General features: G+C 41.7%; 1 protein-coding gene across 4 annotated transcripts in view; it reads left to right on the top strand.

Annotated features, from left to right (window-relative positions):
* Positions 1-15,908, top strand: part of LOC115475423 (fatty acid hydroxylase domain-containing protein 2-like) — a 180,939-nt gene extending 165,031 nt beyond the window's left edge. For all 4 annotated transcript variants that reach the window (XM_030211131.1, XM_030211132.1, XM_030211130.1 and 1 more), the window contains 3 exons: positions 10,043-10,148; positions 13,718-13,884; positions 15,474-15,908. In XM_030211131.1, coding sequence (XP_030066991.1) covers positions 10,043-10,148; positions 13,718-13,884; positions 15,474-15,624 — 424 coding nt within the window. In that variant the 3' untranslated portion in view covers positions 15,625-15,908. The remainder of the gene's footprint in view (positions 1-10,042; positions 10,149-13,717; positions 13,885-15,473) is intronic.
* Positions 15,909-17,869: the final 1,961 nt, after the last annotated feature.

Raw genomic sequence — 17,869 nt, 5'->3', positions numbered from 1 at the left:
TCCCTGCACTGGAACAATCATATCAGTGAAATCAATGTACCATTCTTTTGCTGGGCCTTCTGGTATTGGAAGTGTCCCAGGCGATATTTTAGGACCTCTTTTAGGTATGTTAATATTACATACCATGCAATTTTGCACAACCTGTTGAATCAAGTTATCAATTTTCAAAGTCCAAAATCTTTGCTCAAATTGTTGTTTCATTGTTTCCTTATTCCAATGCATGGTTGCATGCCACCCAGTTAATACCTTAATCGCCTGGCTCATTGGCATGCAAGGTAATCCTTCTTCCTCATTAAACCATTCACTTCCCAATTTCATACATCCTTTCTTCAACCATTTTTCACTTTCCTGTCCCTCTGGCTGCCACATTTCAATCTTATCTACATTCGTAAGTGGCCCTTCCTGTGTCTGTCTAGTATTATACAAAATCTTTTCACTTTGCTTAACCACCTCCGTTGCTGCTGTATCAGCCATTGCATTACCTTGTGCCTCAAAGGTTGGCCTTTCAGTGTGGGCCGGGGTCCACACAACTGCAGTTTTTCTACCTTCACGTTCCCTTCTTGCCAAAATTTCAAACAGCAATTTCCAATATGTGTAATGTTGTAGATTTTTACCTGCACTGGTTATCATCCCCCTACGCTGCCATTTTAATATATGATACTGTAGTGAACTTGCAACGTAACCACTATCAGTATATATAGTGACATTTTGAGTCATATCAGTGTGTTGTAAGGCCGTAATAACGGCCAAAAGTTCAGCATGCTGTGCAGTATGGTCAGGAGGGGTTTTATATTGTACTTGCATTATCTTTCTTAGATTCTCATCCACCTGCACGCAGGCAAAGCCTGCAACAGTCCTTTCACAAGCTCCATCTGTAAACCATATCAACCCATCAGACAAGGGTTCAAAAGTAAGACAGTGAAATGTAGGGATTTCTATAGTATCGATCTCACCCTCTTGATCGACAGGAAAAAGCAGATCTATCTTATTTCTCTGTTCTTTAGTTAATGGTATTATTCTTATATCTTGTCCTAAAAGTACTGCTTGATATTTTCCAAATCTAGTGGCTGTCAATGCTGTTTGGCTAGGGCTCAACAGCGTTTTAATCGTGTGGTTGGTATGTATTACAATAGGAACAAAAGGCATTTGTGCTCTCCATTTGCCTACTGCTGCCACAATAGCTGTCAATAACTTTGGTATTTCTTTCATTCCCTTTTCCACATGATTAAAAGAGCCTGATAAAAAAGCTACTGGTGTATTTACTTCATTATTTTGATTAATCATAGCTGCCCAACTGTTTCCCATGTCTTTTACCCACAAATGCACAGGTAATTGTATATCTATTACTGCTAAGGGTCCTGGGGATAACAAATCCCTCACAATCTTAGCCAGTACTATCTTATCCTGCTCTTCCAACACAATTAGAGTATTCTTTGGTGTGGCTGCGGGCAGTTTCAAATGTTTATAAAGTCTCATTACTTTTTGTGTATAATTTGGTATCCATTGTCTGCAGTAATTTAACATTCCCAAAACAGCACGTAACTGGGTAACTGTTTGCGGTACCGGAGTCTCATTTAAAATAGATATAACTTCCGGTATAATGACCTTATGTTCTGCTGAAATATTTTGTCCTAAAAAGGTGACAGTAGACTGAGCTACAACACATTTCTCCTTGTTACATTTATATCCTAACTCTCCTAATAACAAAAATAATTTTCTAGTCCATTCTAGGCATTCTGCTTCAGTCTCAGCAGACAGTAGAATATCATCTACATAGACAAACAATGACACCGTGTCAGGCAAGTGACTCCTGAAATCCTTTAAATCCATCATTAGTTGTTTTGAGAATACCGATGGACTATCAGTAAAGCCTTGCGGCATCCTAGTCCACCTGTATGCCTCATTCTGTACTATAAATGACGTTAAATCCCTAGACTCTGGATGAAGAGGTATTGAAAAGAATGCATTAGACAAGTCAATAACAGTGTTATATGCATATATATTTTGAGTGTGCAAAAGTGTAGCAGGATTTGCACAAATCGGAAATTGATTTTTTGTAACCTCATTTAGCTCTCTTAAATCATGTACTATCCTTACATTGTTTTCCCCTTTTGGAACCGGAAACAATGGGGTATTGTACGGGGATACTGAAGGTTCAATAATACCACATTTCAATAATTTACCAATGTGTTCCAGGGTTTTAGATACTAATTTAGGTCGTATGGGGTAAGGGTCTTGCTTCGGCCCCTGTGCCCCTTCTATTAATTCTATCTTATGGGGTTTTGCATTTACGGCTAGTCCATATGGTGACTCACTTGTACTCCAAATATGTTGTGGTAATTCTTCCATAATCCTTACTTTATTTTCATTATTCAACTGTTGGACCATAGTGAGCAAACTTGGTATTTCTTTATTTCCAAAATCTAAACACAGTCCTAATTGAGACAACAAGTCTCTACCACACAAATTTACTGGGCAATCAGGTGCCACTAAGAAGGGTACCACAGCCTCCCTTGAACCGTGCGGTTGGCATTCCAAGCGCACCAGAGTCGGTTCTGTTAGCCTTTTTCTTTGTTCTATCCCCATAAATCCCACTGTTGTTCTATACTGATTTGAAAGCTTAACTCCCTGTGGTTTTGCACATAACACAGAGGTACTCGCCCCTGTATCTATCAAAAATCTCACAGGAGTTCCATATTTTCCAATTATCAATGTAATAAAGGGCTCCCTTGTGTCTAACCTGAAAATCATTCCCTCTTCCTGACACTGGTCTGCTTCCAGTCAATAGCATTGGTCTGGAATATTCTGCCAAGTTGGAAAGGCATTTACAGTGCCCAGTCTCTGTACTGCCGCTCCTGGTCCCTGTGATTGCGTCGCTGGCTGCTGTATTGCAGTCTGCGGTGCACTCGCAGGTATCCCTACTACTTGGGGCATCAATCCTTGCTGCGTCTGCATTTGTACTTGGGGCATTCCTGCATTCTGATAACATTCTGAAGCATAGTGACCAAATTGATTACAGCCCCAACATTGTACATGCGTCCTTCTATTAGGTGATGGTCCTGATCCTTGCATCCCTCGACCTCTACCCCTTCCTCTAACCATGCCTCGTCCCCTTGGTTGGTACGGCCGGCTATATCCCGGTTGTACATAGTAAATGACCTGTGGAGGTGAGGCAGAGGGCATTACCATTGTTTCTTGTTTTTTATTTCTATCCTGTTCCTTGCTTTCCAAATCTTTTAACTGCATAGTCATTAACTTAGAAGTTAATTTGGCCTGTTCTTTCTGTGGGGTCTCTATCAGTTTACGATGCACATTACTAAAATGCATCAATGTCTCTCTTATTTCTGGCCACGGCTTTGAGGACAGGGCAATGACAGCGTCTAAATTCTTACGCATATTATCAGGCAGTGTGGACATGAATAGGTGTAAAAATACTGCTACATTATGGTCCACATCTGCATCTTGCCCTGTTTGAGCCTTATACAAATTTATACATTTTGTCAAATGCGCCGAAAAATCAGTTTTAGGGTCCCATTTATTTGCCGTTATGGCTGAAAAATCAATTGGGGTTGGATACATCACATGCAAAGCTGCAGAAAGAGCAGCCTTACTATTCCCTGCGTATACATCCCCATCCACTGTATGTGATGGCAGGCGCTGATATCCACACTGCACTGCCAGTTGAGATATACTAATACCTGACGCTGCACACAGGGCTTTAAAATCTCCAATAGTCAATTGAGTCCCTGCAGTTGCCTGTTCTATCCCATCTAACCACATACGAGCTCCTTTCACTATACTGGGAATTTTTGCAACTAAAGTTGTAACATCTACGGGGGTGTATGGTTTCTAATGGCGTACTCGATTGCCAGCTGCATCTAAGCGCGTCATAACTGGTATGTGTAAAGCACTACTATCTAAAGCGCTGCAAATCTCCTGTTTATATTCCTCTTCCACCTCTTCTTCAACCTGTTTTATTTTGTAAAACCAATTGTCCCAGTACTCCAGCCCTGCTTTAATAAAGTCCAGGCTTCCCGCCTTGGGGCAATATTTATTTATTACTTTTGTCAAATTCTGTACGTCCTCATGTGAGGTAGGTCCTCCCTTATCACAGGGGAAAAGGAGGTTTTTAACTTCCAACAGGTTCTTAGTAACTCCCCACCATTCTTCCCCATATTTAGTTTTATCCAATCTCACAAGTTCTGCAGCTACATGGGTTTCCCTAAAAATTGCCTTTGACGGTCTGGGTGTCAATTTGGGTGGTGTTTCCCTGATTTTAGACGTGGGTGTCTGAGGATCCCTTTTAAGGGAAGGTTCAGGGGGTGGCTCAGTACATAGCCGAAGCCGTCCCTCAATTTCAAATTGAGTTGCCAGGTCATATTGTTCTGATGTAATTAGGGTTTTCAAATCAGGGTAAGTGCCTGATTCTGCACTAGATTTTCCTTTTTCTTTCTGTCTCACCCGTTTTTCCTCCTTTTTTGTTCCCTAGTCCCCACATCACTGTCCTCATTATCCCCTCCCTTTTCACTTTCTGAATCACTGGGGGGGTCATCAAGAGCCGAATACCCGGCGCATGGCACAGAGCGCTTTGGCTTTGATTCCTTCATTTTATCAGTCGCCATTAGGGGGCACAACGTGTCCCTGCTAGCTTCATACGACGGGGGATTATTTCTTTTATACATTTCTGCCTCTTTTTGTATCCTATCTACATCAGCATGAAAAAGATCTGCTGCTACAGAAAATAAATTCCAAATTGTAAGATGCTTCTCTAAACTTTTCTTCTTTTTCTTATTCTCTTGTATATATTTCAGGAGAGATAATAATTTTGGACGATCAAACGATCCATACTGAGACCAGTTTGCATCATATTTGACCCATTTCTCATGTATTTTTTCAATCTGTTTTTTTTCTAACGGGAATAATTCTATGACATGCTGCAAAGGGGTGCATTTTTTTGAACTATCTAAATCTAAATACAAAGCATATACAGGAGGCTTTTCTTTCTTATCTACCCCTTTCCCTTCCATTTTATTCTGACTATTAAAATTTCTCCTATAGAGCCACAACCTACAAAAATATACTAATGCACCTAAACAAAGAAAATATACAAAAAAGAAAACTACAAAGCTAAACAAATATACTACTAATAAGTCCACAATGTAAGCTTACTCACGCGTCTTCTTATTTCTCTTTAGCAAGCTCAGGAGTCGTCGCCTGTATGTCCACTTCAGTAGGTTGATCACTCCCACTTCCGTGGTGCACAGAAATAAGGCTTAAACAACGCTTGCTCTCAAAATCCTGTAAAAAACTTCGTTAACAACAAACACTTAATTTGTCATTCGTCTCGCCTTCTCTTTTCCGTGTGCGGCATAAATCTTCTGCTCCTGGCTGGCTCGCCACTTTGAAGGAAAGGCTAGACGAATTTCATATTTAATATAAAAAGTTTATTCTTAGTTCAGAATTTACTGAATAGCATCAATGGGCTTATTCAGGAAGCATTGTATAAGCAATATACAAGTTAGAATGCTTAAGGCAAATCAAAATGCTTACTACCTCTTTGTTCTACCCTCCTTATATACTGTTTTATGAATAATCTTCTCTTGACATTACGTGCAGGCTGTATGCAAGCTATACCATACCATAAATCCTTAATTTAACGCAGAACATATGCTACATCTGTTTCCCATTATTGCTCCATTTTCTTCTCTTACAGACAGTCAGGCGTCTTGCCCATACTTCAGCACATTCTTTCACTCTCAAAACATGGGGGAGGTTGCATTAATCACTGTCAGCACTTCCTGCTGCTGTGAACTTTTCAACTCCACTTTATATTTCTTACACAAGCCATTTGGTCGTGGGATGAGCCAGCATTTGTAGTGCACTGGTCCCCCTCACATGCCAGGACACCAACCGGGCACCCTAGGGGGCACTGCAGTGGACTTCATTAATTGTTCCCAGGTACATAGCTCCCTTCCCTTGAGTGCTGAGCCCCCCAAATCCCCCCAAAACCCATTCCCCACAACTGTACACCACTACCATAGCCCTTATAGGTGAAGGGGGGCACCTACATGTGGGTACAGTGGGTTTCGGGTGGGTTTTGGAGGGCTCCCATTTACCACCACAAGTGTAACAGGTGGGGGGGGGGGGCCTGGGTCTGCCCACCTGAAGTGCACTGCAGTACCCACTAAAACTGCTCCAGGGACCTGAGCTGGGTATGACATTTCAGGCTGGCATAGAGGCTGGCAAAAAAATGTATTTAATTTTTTTTTTGGGTGGTAGGGGGTTGGTGACCACTGGGGGAGTACGGGGAGGTCATTCCCGATTCCCTCCAGTGGTCATCTGGTCAGTTTGGGCATCTTTATGAGGCTTGGTCCTGAAAATAAATGGACCAAGTAAAGTCCACCAAATGCTCATCAGGGCTGGCCTTTTTTAGATTATCGGCCGAGGACGCCCATGTGTTAACCACACCCCCGTTCCACCTTCGCTATGGTTCCGACATGCTCCATTAAACTTTGGCAGCTCCTGCGACGGACTGCAGTTGAGGGTGGCCAAAATCGGCTTTCGATTATGCCGATTTGGCCGCACCTGAGAGAAGGGCGCCCAACTCCTGATTTGTGTCTGAAGATGGGCGCCCTTCTCTTTCGAAAATAAGCAGGTAAATCTCAAAAGGGGTGTGTCAGGGGCATGTTCAGGACGGGACTTGGGCGTTCCTAAGACTTAGACTTTTTTCAGCCATAATGGAACAAAACAACATTGTCCAGGACTAAAAGTAGACGTTTTGAACTAGACTTGTTTTTATAATGAATAAGGCAGAAAAAGGTGCCCTAAATACCCAGATGACCACTGGAGGGAATCAAGGATGACCTCCCCTTATTCCCCCAGTGGTCACAACTCCCTCCCACACCCCAAAAATGTGATGAAAAACATTACTTGCTAGCCTCAGATGTTATACTCAGGTCCATTAGAACAGCATGCAGGTCCCTGGAGCAATATGGTGGTGGGTGCAGTGCATTGCAGATAGGTGGACTCAGACTCATACCTCCCCCTACACTTGTGGATGAAACTGTACGCCCTCCAAAACTCACCAGAAACCCACTGTACCCACATATAGGTGCCCCCTTCACTCATAAGGGCTATAGTAGTGGTGTACAGTTGGAGGTAGTGGGTTTTTTGGGGGGCTCAGCAGACAAGTTAAGGGAGCAATGTAGAGATTTGTACCTGGGAGCATGTTATGAAGTGCACTGCAATGCCCCCTAGGGTGCCCTAGTTCTCTCCTGGGATGTCAGGGGGACCAGCCTAGTAAAAATGCTGGAGCCTCCTACATCGCAATGGCTTGATTTTGTGCATTTTGCACTTGGACTTTTTTTTTTTTTCCAAAAATAGACCAAAACAAAATGTCCACATCACAAAACCTTTGTTCAAAACGGTATTTTTTGAAAAAAAAAAATAGACATTTTTCGTTTTTGAAAATGGCCTTCTTTCCAAACTTGGACAGACATCACATCGAAAATGCCCCTCCACATCTGTTTTGGTCAATAGCTTCCAGCACCACAATTATGAATGAGTGACTCAAACAGCTCCCAAGTTTCCCTTCAAAACCCATTCTTTCTGTAGATCCGTAGTAGATGAAAGATTCCAGAAGTTTTTTCTAATACCACCGTAAGACTTTGGAGCACACATGTTCCTTCTGCCTCTAATGTGGGAACTATAGTTCCCTTGTGTGCTAATAATCTAAGAAAGCTATGTCCAGCCTGGAACTGGCTAGTTCAAGATAAATGTCCAAAACATTTTTATTTATTTATTACATTTGTATCCCACATTTTCCCACCTATTTGCAGGCTCAATGTGGCTTACATAGTACCGTAGAGGTGTTCGCCAAGTCCAGTAATGAAACAAATACAGGTGGTATTGTGGTTGAATAAGGAACATGTGTTTCAATTACAATGGGGATCAAGGAGAGGAAAGATTAGGTAGTGTCCATTACAAGCTTTGGTTATGTTGTGTTGCAGAGTGCAGGCATTTATGTTGGGTCGGCGGGGCATTCCTTTTTGAACAGGTAGGTTTTTAATGATTTCCTGAAGTTTAGGTGGTCACAGGTTGTCTTCACAACTTTTGGCAGTCCGTTCTATAATTGTGTGCTTATATAGGAGAAGTTGGATGCATAGTTTGCTTTGTATTTAAGTCCTTTGCAGTTTGGGTAGTGGAGGTTTAGATATGTTCGAGATGATCTGGTTGTGTTTCTGAGTGGTAGGTCTATAAGTTCTGTCATATATCCTGGGACTTGGCCGTAGATAATTTTGTGGACTAGGGTGCAGATTTTGAAAGTAATACGTTCTTTGATTTGCAGCCAATGCAGTTTTTCTCGGAGGGGCTTGGCACTGTCGAATCGTGATTTGCCAAATATTAGTCTGGCTGCTGTATTCTGAGCGGTCTGGAGTTTCTTTGTGAGTTGTTCTTTGCACCCAGCGTAAATTCCGTTGCAATAATCTGCGTGATTTAGTACCATTGATTGTATTAGGTTTTTTTTTTTGTTACATGTGTACCCCGCGCTTTCCCACTCGTGGCAGGCTCAATGCGGCTTACATGGGGCAATGGAGGATTAAATGACTTGCCCAGAGTCACAAGGAGCTGCCTGTGCCTGAAGTAGGAATTACTACTACTACTACTACTACTTAACATTTCTAAGCGCTACTAGGGTTACGCAGCGCTGTACAATTTAACATGGAAAGACAGTTCCTCAGTTCCCCAGGACCAAAGTCCACCACCCTAACCACTAGGCCACTCCTCCACTCAAAATATTTCCCTTGGGAAGAAAGGTTTTATGCGTTTAAGTTTCCACATTAAGTGGAATATTTTCTTTATTGTGGAGTTCACTTGGCTCTCAAGAGTGAGGTTGCGGTTGATTGTCACGCCAAGTATTTTCAGGCTGTTTGAAATAGGGATGGTGTGTTCTGGAGTGATTAAGGTTGTGGGTTGTATGTATTGTGTTGAGATGAGAGGATGAGGCAATGTGTTTTTTCAGTATTCAGTTTCAATTGAAAGGAGTTTGCCCATGAATCCGTGATATTCAAGCCAAGTTTGATTTCGTTGTTGATTTCTGTTAGATCATGTCTGAAGGGAATGTAAATTGTGACATCGTCTGCGTAGATGAATGGGTTAAGGCCTTGCTTTGATAATGACTTGGCTAGTGGGATCATCATTATGTTGAAAAATATTGGTGATAGTGGTGATCCTTGAGGTACTCCACAGTCTGCTTTCCAAGGTGGTGATATGTTTGAGTTTGATTTCACATGGTATGTTCTGGTAGTTAGAAAACTTTTGATCCAGTTGAGTATGTTTCCACCGATTCCGAAATAGTATAAAAGTCTCAGTAGTATATTGTGGTTTACCATGTCGAATGCACTCGACATGTCAAATTGTAGAAGTTACACATGCGAGTTGAATTGTTATGGTTTGGATTTGTTTTGATTGAAGCTTTATTGTTTATACTGTATTCTGGACAATTGTCTAGTACATAGATAAGCAATAGGTAATCGTGGCAGAGCCTACTGCTGCAGAATCCAGTCTATTCCAGTTCAGCAGTGGTTCTTAATCCAGGTCTCCTGTCACCCCCAGCCAGACGGTTTTTCAAGTCAGCCACAAGGAATCTGCATGAGATAGATTTGAATAGAAAAAAAGGCAGTGTATGCAAATTACTTATATATATTCCTTGTGGAACCTGAAAACCTGCCTACCTAATTATGCCCCTGAGGGCACAGTCAAGAACCAGTATAGTACAATAAGATTGTTTTCTTTCTGCATAACAGGCACTCTCAACCCAATCCACAGGAGAGACCCAGCCAGTCAGGTTTTCAGGATATCCACAATCAATAGGCATGAAATAGATTTGTATACAGTGGAGAGAGTGCATGTGAACTTCTCATGCCTATTCATTGTGGGTTTCCTGAAAACTTGGCTAGTTTAGTGTGTCTCAAGGATGGGGTTGGGAAGCACTAAGCCATAAAAAAAAGGATAAACTTGACTTTCCTGTTCTATCATGCAGACTTTTCCATCACCCTAAACTCTATAAGCACATCCATAAGAAGCATCATGAGTGGACAGCTCCAGTTGGTGTTGTGTCGATGTATGCCCACCCATTGGAACACATGGTAAGTATGGCATGGAGAAAGGATGGTCTCTCGCCTGGGATCTATATTTAAACCTTTAGAGTCCACTGGGAATTTGTCAGATTTTTGTTATGTGGGGGGGGGGGATACAAATTATACTGAATGGAACCAGGGAAATGGACCAACTGACAACTTCCCTCACACAGACAAGAAGTGTGCACCAAGTTCCATCATAGACATACATTTAGCTGGAGAAAGAAGAGAGGAGCCCATAAAAGCAGGTTCAAATACACCAGATGTAAGACCAATATATTTTTAACTCTGTGTGCTCTCTCTATATTAAGTCCTTTTATTAACAAATTGCAACAGAAACCCAAGAGTGGCCATGTTTTGTTCAATCCTGGACTTCATCGAGGGTAATCAGAGGTTGAGAAAACAAATGCTGTCTTCTAGTGGTAAATACACTGGTATATAGCAGAGCAGTGAGCAAATATGCTTTTCTAATTGTTATGTAAGCCACATTGAACCTGAGTTCTACTCAGGCTAATGCGGGATATAAATGTCATTCATTCATAAATAAATAAGAAGTTAATAGGAAGCATTTGTTTTCTTTACTTCTGTCATTGTTTACCCAGGATTGAGCAAAACATGGCCACATCAGGTTTTTTGTGGCAATTTGTTAATAAAAGAACTGTATGTTTTTATCTGTATGATCTACATATTTTTTTCTTGCGTTTGCTTGATGATATCAGCAGCCTGTCTTGTGTTTGGGTAGAGCTGTAGATAGAATTTTCAAATTTCTAGAATAAGCAAGTTCCTCTTTTATTAGAACCATGACTATCTTTCACAAGAAAGGACAGTGTCCGACTGTAGAGGTGGGAATGGGTGAAAGAAGAGTACCGAATGATCACTTGAACTGAAACTGTTTTTGGATAACGTGGGATACAAGGGCCAATAAATAACAGAGGGACCCAGAAACCTATACTGTTATTAATAATTTGGAAAAAAGTAGCAGTGAGGTGAGATCTAGAGATGACATACAGTTAATGAAAAGGAGTTCAAAAGTAAACAGACACGTAAGGAATTCCAGATGACTATTCAGGAATGGGGAATTGGGCCTCTAATATCTGGTAAAATTTAACCTAGTGAAGTGCATTAACATACAGCAAAAAATAATAGTTGCCTCATCTTGCATTAGCATTCAGAACCTCCAGCTTGATGGGGCCATTTATTAACAGCACATGCTTGCACCACTAACTAAAATTCGCTGCAAGGACCATTTTATGCAACATAAGGGTACACTGTTAGTAAAGAGAGCAGTGGATTTCTTTCCTATTAACTGGTTAAGAGGATAATTCATTAAACTAGTAAGCACATTTCAAAGAAATCAATGTTTGTTAAGCTGGGGAAAATGTTGCCAGAAGATATGGTCAAAGCAGGTAGGATAGATACATAATTATTAGCCAGATAAACTTGGATCACCCCCTCTTAGTTCTGGGAATGAGCAATATGGAATGATCTCTTCTAGTAAAATGTACTGGCTACTTGAGAGCTGCATGGGAATGGGGAAAACAAGAATCCTGCAGAACCTGTGGGTTTGGAATAAGTTGCTTTGGGAGTCCCATGGGAATGGAAGTTACCACTGCGTTCCCACAGGAGTATAGTCAGAATCTCTAGTGATGCCAGAATGAGGCTTGAAATACACTAAGCAAGGCAACTGGAGTACCAGAATGAGGTTTAGGTTGCCTGTAGAGGTAGCTGGCACACCAGACTGAGGCTTGGAACACTCATTGGTTGAATAGTAAATACCCCCCCCCCCAAAAAAAAAAAAAAAACCATAGGAAGCTGTTGGGGGTTGGGAAGAAATGTAAATTACCACTGTATTCGCATAGGAGTATAGACAGAATCTAGTGATGCCAGAATGAGGCTTGAAATACACTAAGCAAGGCAACTAGAGTGCCAGAATGAGGCTTAGGTTGCCTGTAGAGGCAGCTGGAACACCAGACTGAAGCTTGGAACACTCATTGGTTGAATAGTGAATACTTCCCCCCCCCCCCCCCCCCCCCAAAAAAAAAAAAAAAATAACCATAGGAGGCTGTTGGGGTTGGGAGGAAATGGAAGGCTACGAGGAAGTAATACCTTCGACTTCTCTGGGGATAGAATAGAGCTTAGCAGCTACAGTTGGGTATGGCCTACATTTTAGTGAGGATAGGTGAATTTTGTCCCTGTGCCATTCTCTACTGGATACTGTTGAGGATATGGAGGATCTTGGGTTTGATGGACCGCTGGGCTGACCCAGCCTGGCACATCTACTCTTTTCTTATGAATCCTAAATGTACGTCATGCATCTAGTCATCTGTTCATGGATGAATTAACTACTTCTGGACTTGCTATATTTCAGCAGCCACTATGCAGGTTATATCAAGCCTATTACTGAGAAATCTAACATCATGCTGGAAGTCAAAATTTAATTGGTCATCTTATCACTTTGTTTCTGGAGTTGGCTTGAGTTGCAGTTCTTAGTATTGAGCTAACATAAGAATAAGTGGAAGATTTGTACTTCCAAGGTTAAAAGAAAACTAGAGTTAAATGGTCAATTGTCTTAACGGAGAAAGGTGAATAGTGGCTACCTGCAGAGATCTGGACCCTCTGACAGTCGCCATGATAGAGTTTTTAAATTTAAATATAAAACTGGCATTTATAATCTGCTTAACCATCAAGCTCAAGGCAGAGAACAATCTCACATTGTAAGCAGGTCTAGCTAAGTGACTTTGCTTTCCTATAGACTACCATTTCAACAGCTGAGATAGCAAGATTATTGCTGTAAGCACTGGCTGAAGAAGCAGCATTCACTAGAGCAACATTGAGTGGTCAAGTTGCATCCATTTGAAATTTTGGTATGGCGGATTAGTTTAAGTGCATCACATCACTAATTACGTTACACTTTATTCAGAGAGAACTGATAATGAAAGAGGAGCTTTCATGAAATTGCCAAGGTAATTGGTTGATCATATCCCATTGCTTACAGGTCCACTGGTGTAGCCCCCCCACCCCCCAGCCAAAATCATCATTTGTTACAGGGAAGGTTTTTATATGGGCTTTATTGGTTACTTTCCCAATATTTTCTAGCAATATTTAAAACCAGACTTACCTCTGTCATCCTGGAAACAAAGTTGGTAAAAATCAAATTCACTCAATTTTGAAGCTGTTTTAATAAGGAAAAATGAATTTTGAGTGACAGAGGAATTTATCACATGAACAGCTGCAACCAAGAAGGAGAAAGCCTGACAGTTACTGGAGGTAGTGTGGGAACTTCCTTGCAGCCTCAAAGCTTTTCCATCCCGCTAACATTACCCATTAGTGGGGAAAGACAGAGATTCCTACACCACAGTTATAATCCATCATGTAGGCAATGATGACAGGTATTACTTGATTAATTCAAACATTTTAAAACGCAAAAGAAAACTCAGGGGTAGTTTATCTCTATGTGACATTGCCAGTTTTTTAAAGGTGAAACAGCTCATGTACTTAAGCAACATGTCCATCCTTCCGTCACTGTATTAAAGTGACTGAAGATAAAAATGTACTTATTTAAAATTTCTCTTTGTTAGTTTTCCAATATGCTGCCTGTAATGGTAGGTCCAATAATAATGGGCTCTCACGTGGCTACGATCATGTTGTGGTTCTGCCTCACCATCCTTTCGACGACTATCTCACACTGTGGCTACCACCTGCCTTTCCTACCATCACCGGAGTTCCATGACTTCCACCACCTCAAGTAAAGTCTAATTTTATTCTTGTTGTCTTTGACAATTGTCTTCCCACCGTCTTCTCTCTCTCAACTTCTCCATCTGAAACATTTGAGAAACTTAAGAGATAAGATTCCTTCCCACTGTCACAAGGAACAGCTACTCCATAGTTTTGGTTATATTATTTTGCTGTTACAACATAAAGCAGGAGTAAAAGGTCTATACACTAGCTGAAAAGTAAAGAGCTCTGTTTAAAAGAAATACCCCATAGGGGGAGTACTCATGGGTCTCGGCTGTGTAAATCACTTGTTGAGATTTGGGTATTAATGGGTTTCACCAGACCAAGGGGCCCTTTTACAAAGCCGCATAAGGTTCTACACACGTCCAGCGCATACCAAAATGGAGTTACTGCCCCGCTACTGCATAGCTCTTGCGTTAATTTCATTTTTGGTGTACGTCCAATACGTGCGGCCGAAAAATAATTTATTTTTGGCCGCGTGTAATAGACACGTGCCAAGTGGCATTTGGCACGCATAGGTCATTAAAACCTGGTTATCACGTGAAACTTTACCGCTAGGTCAATTGCTGATTTTGCCGCATGTCCATTTTTGGCAAAAAGTTTTAAAAGACTTTTTTTTTAAAGGTGCGCAGAAAAATGATTCTGCGTGCACCCAAAAGCTGTGCCTACACTACCGCAAGCCATTTTTCAGCACACCTTAGTAAAAGGACCCTCAAGTTGGTACCTTGTCCCATCTTCAAACCAAAACCTTTTCTCCTGTGAGTATGACTTACTAGGTATTGCTACAGTAATACTAGACATACCCAGTGCTGTACACATTATATACAGGTATTTTCTCTGTGCCAAGTGGGCTCACAGTCTAAAGTGTTTTTTGTACCTGAGACAATAGTGCTTTAAGGGACTTGCCCAGAGTGACAAGGAGCTGCAGTGGGAAGGGAGCCCAGTTCCCCAGGATTCCAGCTCACTGCATTAAATATTAGGACCCTATTTAAAAATAAAATAATTTTTCTCTCTTTTGACCCTTGGCAAAAGCCCTCTTGCAGGAATGTAAGCAGCTGTAGCTGGCCCTTTAGGCATTCTGAGCCCTTCCACATAAAAGAGGGCAGAGAATTGGTCCTTTAAGGAGTTACAGACTACTGCAATACTAACCATACCAGGGCTACAGATTTCTGTTCCAATTTAGACACACTCTTAAAGAGAATGCAAGTTAATAAATGGCATTACATGAGAGTCCCCATTCAGCTTTTGGCCCTGGGCTGAGTCTGCTGTGAATAAAGGGTTCAGCATCACAGGGACAGGGAATTTATGACATTACAGAACAGCAATATCCAGAGACCCGACTACAAATGCACATTACACCATGTTCCCAAGCAGCCTTAAGCCTGTGGCTGGGCTGAAGAAGAAGAAAGAATTAAAGAGAGAAAATGCCCACAACATTGCAAGTAAAGATCTGATTCAGTATACCATAGCCCCAGTAAATTCTATTGCCAATGGGAGCTAGAAACCCAAAAGCAGCATTAGGAATCTTATCAGACTCAATTCTTTCAAAAATAAAAGTATTTTGATTTCTGAAAATGGTATTGTCTGTTTGCATTCCAGGTTTAACCAATGTTATGGGGTCCTGGGACTCCTAGACCACCTGCATGCCACAGATACCGTGTTCAAGCAAACCAAAGCCTACGAGAGGCATCTGCTGCTACTGAACCTCACCCCCCTCAGTGAAAGCATCCCCGACTCCCCTAAGAAGTAGCCAGGAAGAGATCTCACTATGCACCAGTCTCCAACCTTTGCCATGGACATTAAAACAGATATATATTAGACATTATACAAAGGAAGAGAGGATGATTCTGTAGCCAAATGACTTTTCTAACATCTAGTTAAAGCAACAGAACTTTACACACCAAACGCAAGGTATAAACGCAACCTTTATTTGCTATTGCTGTGTATACAAACCTTTCTTCCTATTCCCACCTTCGAACAACAAAACTAGCATAATGGCAGAAAAGAGCAGTTAATAAAAGTAATATCTGAAGGTAGCACATTTGAAGCATCTTTAATTGAGCGGAAAAAGCATATTTTTAAACGGTGGTTAACCCCATAGCACGATCATTGTCAACTATCGTTAGGCCGAACAACTTACTGTTATAACCAGAGAGTGATCTAACGCACCCTGAGAACATCTGTTCAGCCCTGCTATATCTGCTAAGAATTTGAAAGGTAAACATAACACCCATAACTACTATTTTATCAGTGGCATTCCTTTTTTTATTCCTTGAATTTTATTAAATGTAAACCGTTTCAATTTGCTTGGGAGGTAGGCAGTATATGAAATTAATAAATGATAGTACAGAACTATCCCAGAATATAAAGTCTAGAGACAAGCTGCAGCCACTGTAACATAGTAATATAGTAAATGATGGCAGATAAAGACCTGTACAGTCCATCCAGTCTGCCCAACAAGATAAACTCTGCTTAAATGGAAATAGTAAAATATGTTTCTAAAGTACAGTTAAAGACCTATCGTAGCACAAGAAGCCTGGAATCCCAATAAATCCAACGTGTAATTAGACTCTGGAATTCGTTGCCGGAGAACGTGGTACGGGCGGTTAGCTTGACGGAGTTTAAAAAGGGGTTAGATAGATTCCTAAAGGACAAGTCCATAGACCGCTATTAAATGGACTTGGAAAAATTCCGCATTTTTAGGTATAACTTGTCTGGAATGTTTTTACGTTTGGGGAGCGTGCCAGGTGCCCTTGACCTGGATTGGCCACTGTCGGTGACAGGATGCTGGGCTAGATGGACCTTTGGTCTTTCCCAGTATGGCACTACTTATGTACTTATGTAAGGTTCAAGTTTAAACAGTCTAGAGACCAACATACAGTAGGCATGTGACCTTCAGCAATGACCCTGCTAAATCAAATGGATAAATACAATGTATTACCCACCCTACCTGTTGCTCAGGGCAACCAATCCTGGATGATCACAGCAGGGACATGCGCACTTGGGGTCTTATTTTTACAAACCAATTCATCACTAGATTGCACTCTAAAGATAGTAAATGCCATGGCAAGCACAGATTAGCATCTGCACTTCTGATGAGTTTTAATCAGTCACCTTCTGTAACTTTCAATAAAAAATATTGTTTGAAACTTTCTGGTTTCAGCCTGTGTCTTCAGATACAAATACACTTTTCTTTCCATGAGGTAAAAGACTGAAGAGAACAAAAATCAAAAAATAGATCTGAAGGTGGAGACGGGGCTTGGGAACTTGTAAAATCAAACCCTCAGGTATAGTTTTACTCAAGACCAGGGGCGTAGCCAGACCTCACAGTGGGAGGGGACCTGAGGTGGAGGGGCACATTTTGGTTTGCTGCCCCATCGCCACCCTGCTGCTCCCCATCCACTGCCACAGAAAATACCTTGGCTGGCGGGGATCCCCAACCCATGCCAGCTGAAGCCTTGTCAGTGCAGGTTTCCAGCGCCACCCACATTGCCTGTCCTGCTGTCTCTTCCCCTCACATCCTGCACACTCCTTTTAGTGAAATTGAGCATGCTTAGTTTCACTAAAAGGAGCATGCCGGACTTAAGGGGAAGACAGGGCAGGGCAGGCAACACCAGAGACCGGTGCTGGACAAGGCTTCAGCTGGCGGGGGTTGGGGACCCCCACCAGCAACTCCAGGGGCCCAGAGGAAATTTGGGGGGCCCAGACCCGCCACTGCTCAAGACAGAATCTTTTATATATGAGTAGCACAGCAAACAGGTAGAGAAGAGCAGTTTTGAGCTCCTTTCACTTTTTAGCATCCAGGCTCTCTGACCTTGCAAAGCACATCTGGAAATGTTCCCGATCAGACACACAAAATCAGCAGTACACAAAAGAAAACAAAGGACTAAAATTCAGAGACTTGGCAGTAAGTCACTAAGGAGTGCTTGAGCTGTGGGAAGCGCTAGAATGTGTTTACTGAAAATTAAAATGGCTTTCCATGCGGCACACTCAGG

Source organism: Microcaecilia unicolor, chromosome 8 (assembly GCF_901765095.1).
Source record: "Microcaecilia unicolor chromosome 8, aMicUni1.1, whole genome shotgun sequence".
In the NCBI taxonomy this organism is placed as follows: Eukaryota; Metazoa; Chordata; class Amphibia; order Gymnophiona; family Siphonopidae; genus Microcaecilia; species Microcaecilia unicolor.
This window is presented reverse-complemented; position numbering and strand designations above follow the sequence as displayed.